Source organism: Nilaparvata lugens, chromosome X (genome assembly GCF_014356525.2).
Source record: "Nilaparvata lugens isolate BPH chromosome X, ASM1435652v1, whole genome shotgun sequence".
Classification (NCBI taxonomy): Eukaryota; Metazoa; Arthropoda; class Insecta; order Hemiptera; family Delphacidae; genus Nilaparvata; species Nilaparvata lugens.
The window spans coordinates 7953219-7965059 of record NC_052518.1 but is presented as its reverse complement, the minus strand read 5'-3'; the positions used below and the strand labels follow the sequence as shown (position 1 = coordinate 7965059).

At 33.3% G+C, this 11841-nt stretch overlaps 1 protein-coding gene across 1 annotated transcript in view; it reads right to left on the bottom strand.

Moving 5' to 3' along the window:
* LOC111044367 (calcyphosin-like protein) overlaps nt 1-11130 on the bottom strand; it is a 44368-nt gene extending 33238 nt beyond the window's left edge. The window contains exons 1-2 of the mRNA XM_022329495.2: nt 11005-11130; nt 4505-4653 (exon numbers count right to left, since the gene is read on the bottom strand). Of these exons, the coding sequence (XP_022185187.1) occupies nt 4505-4653 (149 nt within the window). The 5' untranslated portion in view covers nt 11005-11130. The remainder of the gene's footprint in view (nt 1-4504; nt 4654-11004) is intronic.
* Between the last annotated feature and the right edge of the window lie 711 nt (nt 11131-11841).

The window sequence follows — 11841 nt, the reverse complement described above, 5'->3', positions numbered from 1 at the left end:
AAAGATTTAAATTTTTTAAAACATTTTAATTCAGTTTTTATGTTTCTTCAAAGAATTTCATTTCTCTTTCTCTTTAGAAATATTCTTGAATTTATTTCTTCATTTTTCAATTTTTTGAAAAAAAGGATTTTAATTTTTTTTTCAAAATTTCCAATTTTTAGAAACTTTTTTAATATATTTCAATTTTTAGATTTTTTAATTTTCTAATAAAAAAGGAAAGATTTTTTTTCAATTTTTGGAAAGATTTTTCAATTTAAAAAAAAGTTTGAAAGAATTAAATTTTAGAATATTTTAATTCAATTTTTTTTTAAGTTTTCAATTTTTGTCTATTTTTTATGTTTCCTTGAATAATTCTATTTTTCTTTGTTTTTAGAAAGATTTTTTTAATTTTTCTTCTAGAAAGATTTTCTCTAGTATCCTTTTTCGAGATTCTATCTTCTTTTAGATCTCACTATCTTTTAGAGATAGTGAAATCAGTAAAAGTGATGATTTGAAAAAATATACTCGCAAGCTTTGAAAGTTGGGATCCAGAGTGTGATCATTGAATGAAATTATATCGTGATTTTATGACTCAGTATATAATAAAACTAGCTCGTCTAATACCTTATGATGGATTTGTTTTTTTTTCTTCAAAACCTATTGTTCAGTTGACTTTCGATTCCTTCAAAACCTGGCTAGAGCTCAAGTTTTCTTTTTCTAGCCACGTCAAAAACTACTGCATTGAATTTCTATTAACATGCTTATTCACAATTATTGATTTATTTATGAATTTATACTTTGATACAATTAATAATCCTGGGTTATAAAGGATGAATGAATGAAATTATTAATTCTTAACTACAATGAGACTCTTTCAAATCCTGAAGATTCCTACTAACACATCCCACCTTTATCACACATACTAATCACATACATCAACACTATACTCAACCTTTTACTCATGCAGAAATTGAGATAATAATAATAAAAAAACCTAAATCTATCACACAAAATCTAAAATATGTTTTAAATAAAATTGATTATTCTATTGCTACTTGTTCAGTGGCACAGACTAATGACTAATGAGAATTTTCGAGATGGTTGGAAGAGGGGGATAAATAACCAGCTGTGATGACTGTTGGTGGGTGGGCGGGGGTATGTTGACCGATCATTAATTTAAATTCTATGTAATTGGAATAGTTTTTTTTCTTTAAAAAATCAAATTGTAATTTTATACTTTTCTGATTTCATTCTCTTCTTTCTGGAGAGAATATTAGGTTTAGGCATGGTTCCTCCAGAGTGATTATTGTGGGGGGGGGGGAAGGCTGTTGACCGATCATTTGAATTCCAGGTAATTGGAATAGTTTCTTCCTTCAAAAAATCAAATTGTAATTTTATACTTTTCTGATTTCATTTTTTTTCTGGTTAGAATATCAGGTGGTATGGGGGGGCAAGCCCCCCAGCATGATTATTGGTGGAGAGGATGTTGACCGCACATTTGAATTCCAGGTAATTGTAATAGTTTACTTTGAAAATCAGATTGTAATTTTATACTTAGCTGATTTGATTTTTTCTTTTTGATGAGAGTATTAGAGAGAGCATGAAAGTGATTATTGGCGGGGGGGGGGACTGACTCACTTAAAGTCGACACCACTGAACTACTGCAAGGTTATCGTCCATTATAACATTCAGTTGACATAAATCTTCATTTTGTAGAATATTAAATCTGTATATGTAAGCTCAAATTATATTTTGCCTAAAATTTGCATAATTTCAAGTTTACAATCTGATATAATTTCAGTAATGTAGGCTAAATATTTTAGAACTGAGTGAGATAATAAAAATGGGATGAAGTTAAAAATGGAAAAATGGTATTACTTGAACATAAAGATGAAAAAGGGGAAAAATTGAAAAAAATTGCAACACTGAAATAAAGTTGAAAAATTGTACTTTATGTAAATACGAGTAGCTCTTACCAAAGAAAGTGAATAATGAAATCCCCATATTCATTGGAATATATTATTTAAAATATAAAGAGTAAAATGACATTGATAAATATGTAAAATCCAACAGTGACAGTATAACGAAATTATATCATTCCAGTAATATAAATATTGCAGAGCTGAGTGAGGTAAGAATTTTCTCAGAGAATTCATTGTCATCCACTGTGGGTTATGAGTGTAATAATCTAAAATAAGACATATCCTGACTAACTATAGTGATCTGATATTGTACACTCCATACAAAATTACTTTTGACTTGAAGGAATATTTGGCGCACGGAAGTGGAGGGAGATCAGCCAATCACAGTGATGAATAGAGTCATAGGTAGAAGCGCTGTTGCCAATTTGCCGATTGGAATCAGTCTACTCAATGCTTCCAGAGAGGACTCAAACTCCGTAAGTTTAACATGAGCGTATGAATATTCACTGGAAATTAGAGACTGCAGGCCGGTTCAGAACCTATTTGGTAGTCTAAGGGTTAACATGAGCGTATGAATATTCACTGGAAATTAGAGACCGCAGGCCGGTTCAGAACCGGTTCAGAACCTATTTGGTAATCCAAGGGTTAACATGAGTGTATGAATATTCACTGGGAATTAGAGACCGCAGCCCGTTCAGAACCGGTTCAGAACCTATTTGGTAGTCTAAGGGTTAACATGAGCATATGAATATTCACTGGAAATTAGAGACCACAGGCCGGTTCAGAACTGGTTCAGAACCTATTTGGTAGTCTAAGGGTTTACATGAGCGTATGAATATTCACTGGAAATTGGAGACCGCAGGCCGGTTCAGAACCGGATCAGAACCTATTTGGTAGTCTAAGGGTTAACATGAGTGTATGAATATTCACTGGAAATTGGAGACCGCAGGCTGGTTCAGAACCGGTTTAGAACCTATTTGGTAGTCTAAGGGTTAACATGAGTGTATGAATATCCACTGGAAATTAGAGACTGCAGGCCAGTTCAAAACCGGTTCAGAACCTATTTGGTAGTCTAAGGGTTAACATGAGCATATGAATATTCACTGGAAATTAGAGACCGCAGGCCGGTTCAGAAACGGTTCAGAACCTATTTGGTAGTCTAAGGGCTAACATGAGTGTATGAATATTCACTGGAAATTAGTGACCGCAGGCTGGTTCAGAACCGGTTCTGAACCTATTTGGTAGTCTAAGGGCTAACATGAGTGTATGAATATTCACTGGAAATTAGTGACCGCAGGCTGGTTCAGAACCGGTTCTGAACCTATTTGGTAGTCTAAGGGCTAACATGAGTGTATGAATATTCACTGGAAATTAGTGACCGCAGGCTGGTTCAGAACCGGTTCTGAACCTATTTGGTAGTCTAAGGGTTAACATGAGCATATGAATATTCACTGGAAATTAGAGACCGCAGGCCAGTTCAGAACCGGTTCAGAACCTATTTGGTAGTCTAAGGGTTAACATGTGCATATGAATATTCACTGGAAATTAGAGACTGCAGGCCGGTTCAGAACCGGTTCAGAACCTATTTGGTAGTCTAAGGGTTAACATGAGCATATGAATATCCACTGGAAATTAGAGACCGCAGGCCGGTTCAGAACCGGTTCAGAACCTATTTGGTAGTCTAAGGGTTAACATGAGCATATGAATATTCACTGGAAATTAGAGACCGCAGGCCGGTTCAGAACCGGTTCAGAACCTATTTGGTAGTCTAAGGTTAACATGAGCATATGAATATTCACTGGAAATTAGAGACCGCAGGCCGGTTCAGAACGGTTCAGAACCTATTTGGTAGTCCAAGGGTTAACATGAGCATATGAATATTCACTGGAAATTAGAGACCACAGGCCGGTTCAGAACCGGTTCAGAACCTATTTGGTAGTCTATGGGTTAACATGAGTGTATGAATATTCACTGGAAATTGGAGACCGCAGGCTGGTTCAGAACCGGTTCAGAACCTATTTGGTAGTCTAAGGGTTAACATGAGCGTATGAATATTCACTGGAAATTGGAGACCGCAGGCCGGTTCAGAGCTGGTTCAGAACCTATTTGATAGTCTAAGGGTAACATGAGCGTATGAATATTCACTGGAAATTGGAGACCGCAGGCCGGTTCAGAACCAGTTCAGAACCTATTTGGTAGTCTAAGGGTTAACATGAGCGTATGAATATTCACTGGAAATTAGAGACTGCAGGCCGGTTCAGAACCAGTTCAGAACCTATTTGGTAGTCTAAGGGTTAACATGAGCATATGAATATTCACTGGAAATTAGAGACCGCAGGCCGGTTCAGAGCTGGTTCAGAACCTATTTGGTAGTCTAAGGGTTAACATGAGCGTATGAATATTCACTGGAAATTAGAGACCGCAGGCCGGTTCAGAACCGGTTCAGATCATCGCCGCCGTTGTATCCCTACCACTGTATGCCTTATCTGCTGCGCATGCCTCTCCCAAGTCAGAAGTAATTTTGTTCGGAGTATAGTGAATCTATTGTGTTGTTGTACAGGGTGATATACTAGTAGTGGAATACAGTAATAGTGGTTAGTTACCTTCCGAGTACGAGGATACCATTAGATCCTCTTGAAAGACAAAGTAGTCGTAATTTCTCCACAGGGTCCGTCGCGACCCCAGCTTGCCTAAAGGCACTACTCATTATTTCGGCCTCTTGGCGGCTAGCCGCCGTGTTAGGCCGTGACATCTGTTCCAAAGATACCACAATTTTATGCATTCATCTTGTCAATTTTACATGAATTTATGACTTAATGATACTTGATTATTTTAGAGAAATTAATCAGATTTAAAGACAGTAAAGTGATCAACATTTTATCGTTTCAATATTATTTCAAATGGAATGGAAATGACTTGACATTGTCAAAATTTAGAAAAACAATTTGAGATACTAATTTTGGTTGCTTTTCTTCTTCTTCCACTTCTTCTCCAACTTCTCCTTTTTCTCCTTCTTGTTCTTGTTCTTTTAATTTTCTTCTACTCTTTATTCTTCTACTTCCTTTTCTTCTTGCTTTCTCTCTTTCCCCTCTCTCTCCTTTCCTTTTTTTTCTCCCTCACTCTCTCTCTTTTTTTTCTTTTTTTTGCAAAGCGCGCGTGACCTAGTTTCAAAACCCTATGCTTCTATCGTTTCGCCTTAAATCATTTATGGTAAGCAGAGCAAATTTTCAAATTATACACAATGATAAGTCATTTGATTATCAAATCATTTATACAAATATGAATATAAGCCATTTGAAATAGATAGGCATAACCAGCTGTTTTAAATTGATGGAACTCGACAATGAAGCTACAGCCAAGTTTCGGTTGGGTGTGTGGAATGGACAAATTAATAAATAATAATTGGATCTCAGAAAATACATAAATTTCAATGCATTTCTTCAAACTTTCTCATTATCCCCTTTAATTTGACGTAGTAAACTTAAAGATTGAATCAGTGGTTACTGAGATCTCAGGGTTGAACTGTGCATTAAATATATAGATAATATAGTATAATGAACTATATACTATACACTATTTATACTATTTCCATATACTTTAAAATATATACTATAGTATATTCTGCTGCTCAATCTTTGAACTCACTGGTTACTAGGGATTAATAATGGTGTAACAACCAAAATTAGTATCTCGGATTGATTTTATAAATAGTGATTTGGCAATGCCAAGTCATTTCTATTCCATTTGAAATAATATTAAAACGATAAAATGTTTATTACTTTACTGTCTTTGATGTATATATAGTACATAGTGCATAGTACATAGTATATAGTAGATAGTAAAAAGTATATAGTATATAGTATATAGTACATAGTAATAGTATATAGAATAGTATATAGAAAAGGTATAATATGAGTGAAGTCCTATGATTGGCCATTAGCTGTTGACCAATGATATTTAAGCTCAACTGTCATTGGCCGAGACTGGACACGCCCAAGTATTAAAAATATGTTCATGACCCATGTTCAGTCTCAGCTAATGACAGTAGTGCTTTACTCTCATTGGTCAACTGCTAATGGCCAATTATAAGGCTTCACCCAAATTATACCCTTTCTATATACTATATACTACACACTATATACTATATACTATTGCCATATACTTTATAATATTCACTATAGTATATTCTGCTGCTCAATCTTTGAACTCACAGGTTACTAGGGATTGATGATGGTGTAAAAACCAAAATTAGTATCTCAGATAGTTTTTATAAATAGTGATTTGACAATGCCAAGTCATTTCCATTCCATTTGAAATAATATTGAAAAGATAAATATGTATTAGTTCACTGTCTTTGAAGTATATAGTACATGGTACATAGTATATAGTATATAGTTCATAGTATATAGTATATAGTACATAGTATATAGTATATGTATATAGTATATAGTAATAGTATATAGTATATAGTATATAGTATATAGTATATAGTATAGTATATAGTATATAGTATAGTATATAGTATATAGTATATAGAAAGGGTATAATATGAGTGAAGTCCTATGATTGGCCATTAGCTGTTGACCAATGATATTAAGCTCAACTGTCATTGGCCGAGACTGGACATGCCCAAGTATTCGAAATATGTTCATGAGCCATGTCCAGTCTCGGCGAATGACAGTGGAGCTTTACTCTCATTGGTCAACAGCTAATGGCCAATTATAAGGCTTCACCCAATTATACCCTTTCTGTATACTATATACTATATACTTTATAGTATATACTATTGCCATATACTTCATAATATTCACTATAGTATATTCTGCTGCTCAATCTTTGAACTCACAGGTTACTAGGGATTGATAATGGTGTAAAAACCAAAATTAGTATCTCAGATAGTTTTTATAGATAGTGATTTGACAATGTCAAGTCATTTCCATTCCATTTGAAATAATATTGAACTGATAAATATTTATTAGTTCACTGTCTTTGAAGTATATAGTACATGGTACATAGTATATAGTATATAGTTCATAGTATATAGTATATATATAGTATATAGTATATAGTATATAGTATAGTATATAGTATATAGTATATAGTATAGTATATAGTATATAGAAAGGGTATAATATGAGTGAAGTCCTATGATTGGCCATTAGCTGTTGACCAATGATATTTAAGCTCAACTGTCATTGGCCGAGACTGGACACGCCCAAGTATTCGAAATATGTTCATGAGCCATGTCCAGTCTCGGCGAATGACAGTGGAGCTTTACTCTCATTGGTCAACAGCTAATGGCCAATTATAAGGCTTCACCCAAATTATACCCTTTCTGTATACTATATACTATATACTTTATAGTATATACTATTGCCATATACTTCATAATATTCACTATAGTATATTCTGCTGCTCAATCTTTGAACTCACAGGTTACTAGGGATTGATAATGGTGTAACAACCAAAATTAGTATCTCAGATAGTTTTTATAGATAGTGATTTGACAATGTCAAGTCATTTCCATTCCATTTGAAATAATATTGAACCGATAAAATGTTTATTACTTCACTGTCTTTGAAGTATATAGTACATAGTATATGGTATATGGTATATAGGTCATAGTATATAGTATATAGTATATAGTATATAGTATATAGTATATGGTATATAGTATATAGTATGTAGTATGTAGTATATGGTATATAGTATATAGTATATAGTATATAGTATATAGTATATAGTATATAGTATAGTATATAGTATATAGTATATAGTATAGTATATAGTATGTAGTATATAGTATATAGAAAGGGTATGATATGAGTGAATCCTATGATTGGCCATTAGCTGTTGACAAATGAGAGTTAGGCTTGACTGTCATTGGCCGAGACTGGACACGCCCAAGTGTTTGAAATATGTTCATTTCCAGTCTTGGCTAATGACAGTCGTGCTTAACTCTCATTGGTTAACAGCTAATGGCCAATTATGAGGCTTTACCCAAATTATACCCTTTCTATATACTATATACATTATACTATATACTATATACTATATACTATATACTATATACTATATACTCTATACTATAATTATAAACTATATACTACATACTATATATTATATACTATATACTATATACCATATACTATATACAATAGTTATACTTCAATACACCCATAATCCATAATTATAGATTTTGTTGCCTAATGTTTAAGCTTTCAGTTTACTAGAGATTGATAATAGTGTAACAACCAAAACTAGTATCTCAAATGTTTTAATAAATCGGTGATCAGACAATATCAAGTCGTTTTCATCCAATATGAATAATATACTACTTTCAATTCTCAAATTATTCTCAAGTAAAATTGAAGCTATTTCAGTCCACAACTCTCTGAATAAATCATAAGTACTTGTGCGTTTCAAAGACTGTTCATCAGAGACTTTTGTATTTAATTTTTAATTAATTAATATTTGTAAGTCTTTTTCTAATGTCGTATTGTACTTAAGGATAATTATCTGCTGAAAAGTAGAATTATATTATATTATTACAAACATATTACATTATAACATTCTTATTAAAATTACATTCGTATCGCCAATCAAATTCCATATCTTCCCATTTCCAGAACTTACCCTTCAGTCAATACCATTAATTTTCTGATATCATCTCTGACTATTAAAGCTGGATATGATGGAGACTGGTAGTCATGTCTAAAAATGTTTGTTTTTGCTTTTTTTAGCATGATAATTATCATCCCGTTGTCGCAAATAAATTAACAACCTCATAGACGTTTCAAAGCAAATATGTGCGTGACACATTCATCTATTGATCATTCCACCTCATTTCATGTGTAGCTAATGTAGGTAAGTTTTATAGCAACAATGGCTTCTGCATGAAAGCAACTTATCAAATGGTCATCAATTATTCAGACCGACTTTGGTATGGCGCCATGCCATACCTGTTGCTAAGCAATGATTTTACTGTTGAGGCTAGAGTGGATACACAAACATTCAGAATTTACCAAAGATAAGATACCATAATTTCTGTATAATTCTTTTGAGGAATTAATCTGAAGGTATAATATTATTTCACAATCAATGTTTTTTAATTTCATATCTTTAATCAATCAGCTACAATGAGGAGAGAATTTGAAATTTTATTGATTTGGGTGTTGAATTGTGAATTGTATATGTTTGGAGAAGTCCTTGGCTATATGGTATTAATTTCTTGCTAAGCACAATTTAAAATTCTGCTTAATTGAGAAGTATTTCTCATTTGTAATAACTACAATTGTTTTCTTTTATTATATTTAGTGCAATATAATTTTGTTGTACAATATAATTTTTGTACATCTTCATTTGATAAGACCATATAATTGATGTGAATTAAATTTTAAAATAAAGTTATATTTTGATTTAATTTGAAATTAAACTCAAATTCAAATATGGAGAATTGAATAGGAGTAACATAAAACTGAATAGGGTGTGGCTGAATTAGTAGTTCACCCCTCCAAAACCAAGTAGCTGTCTAATTGGTCGATAGGTTGTAAGTTATCACTCCGCTCACGCAGCTCTCAACCAATAGCAAGCAAGCAGCTTTGACGTCATTGTCCAATGCGTCTGCGCATTGAACTTTGGGCGTGGCCTACCCTCCCCTACATTTTTTGATCGCTTGAGTTAGTTCTTCTTTTCTCCGCTAGAGTAATTTTTCTAAAATTCTCGAAGTGATTTTTTTTTTAAATAAATATAATAATTATTAAGATGCAAAAATATGTATTAGTAATCCAAGTAAAATATGTAGCCTATAGTAAAATATGCATCCAAGTAATTAACATAATAGGCCTGATATAAATATGAAAATATGTATTAGGAGAGTAACTCTAACAAGATAATATTGGGCCTAAGCACACCAATTTGCTAGAATTCTGTATACGAATTCTTCTATTCTGGAAGTTTATAAAATTATTCAATATTCAGACAGTTTTTTCATCATCGTTGACATTTGTGTTTCTTTTGAAGCATTAGAATCTTTGAATCTTGAATTTATATGCAGGCATATTGTAACAAGAAAGTAATTTTCAAGATAGGACTTAGCTGGGTTCGATTCTTGTTGCCTTGCAGTTGGTTGCTAGGCAACAAGCGTCAAACCTTCCAAACAGAGAATCTTTCATAAGAACGACCCAATTTCTCCTTTTTATTCATCTTGGATACCGGCATCTCAACGTGAATATTTCGCAGTTGTCACAATACCGTACAATATATCACAATATTTTACATATACAAATTCAATAAAGTATATCCAACTTAAGATTACAATATAATCACATCATCACATATAATCACATGAATACAGTATAATCATAATATTATAACACTCAGGGGTAACACAGAAAAATACACTGATAATTTTCGAGAGCATCATCATTTTAATATTTCAAGGCAAGAGAATATTCACATCAATCAACTATAAATTTTCATGACCATTCATTTATCAAGCTATTGAGAAACTTGTTGCGGCTGTTACAAAATTATCAATTCACTAAGTAAGTTTATTTGAGATTCATTGAAGATTAACAACAAGAACTAGTCAACAGAGAGAACTCCAAGTGATTTTATTCATCACTTATTATTTTAAGATTATCTTTATATTAATTACTTATCATTTTATCTTATTTTGTCTTTGATTGCAAAAAAATGATTTAGAAATGAACTCAACTGTTAATTCATCATAAATTTCTTTGAAAGTTTACTAGAATTAATATTTTGTAATAGCCGGAACTAGATCATAAATTTTGTAAAAGTTGTGATTGTTTCAAGTCGTTATATTTCATATATGGTAAGTCTACCGCTACATCAAACTCATTTACAACATGGAAAGTCAAATCTCAATGAAAAAATAATATAATTCAGGAACCTGCTGGACCAATGCGTTTTTCCGCTAGTACCCGTTGTGAAAAAAATGTAAAGTGTTGGACTTGAAAAGTTTTCCAAAGTTTGGACGCGAGTTGAATAGAAGTTTTGTAATTGAATTTTTGTTCGAGCGGTTTGTGTTGTTTGTTTAAATGTGTTTGTAGTTTGACTTTGGAAAGAGTATACTCACTTTGGTGGTGCACCAGGTGAAGTAGGTGGGGTTGGACTTCCTACATGAGAAGAGATGTCATCGGTGCCAGCTGCCAGGAAACAAGAGAAGAGATGTGATCGGCGCCAGTAACAGGTTGCAAGTGAGAAGCGAGCGGCCTGCAAGCCAGGGACCTGCCGTCAGCTTGGGCCAGCACCCCACCAAGCACCTTCCACCTTTCGCCTACCACCTTTCACCCACCCCGCCAGCCATACCTTTATCCCCACCAGAGGCGTCCTTCCCTGACGGCGGCACAAGACTCTGCGACTTTTGCCACTTCCATGAAAAGTAGTGCTTCAGTAAAATAGAAACTACATCTTAGTTAAAAGAAATCAAACTTTAGAAACACGATAATCAGATCTGAAATTTAAAACTGAAGCTCCCAATATTTTTCAAATTTCATTTCCATCAATTTTAAAGAAATTACGCGTTATTTGAACAGTGGAAAGAGGGGCCAGGGAGGTCCCAACCAATGACGCACATCCTTTGAGAGCGAATCAGGGAGAAGTACATAGAGCCCAGCAGAAAAGTACATAGAATCCGGGATAAGTACATAGAGCCCTGCAGAAAAGTACATAGAATCCTGCAGAAGTACATAGACTCCTGCAGAAGTATATAAATCACCAGGCTGGGCATTAATGACAAGACATGCGCGATGACCCGATGAGCATGTATGCACACAAATGTTTATCATGAATATTTGAATACTGTTGTAATTTCAATTATATTGTTGGGAGTATCTCTCAATATTAGTATTTGGAGGGTTTAAAAACGTTATTACCTTGAGAGTTAGTGGAGAATCATGTTCAATTATAACCA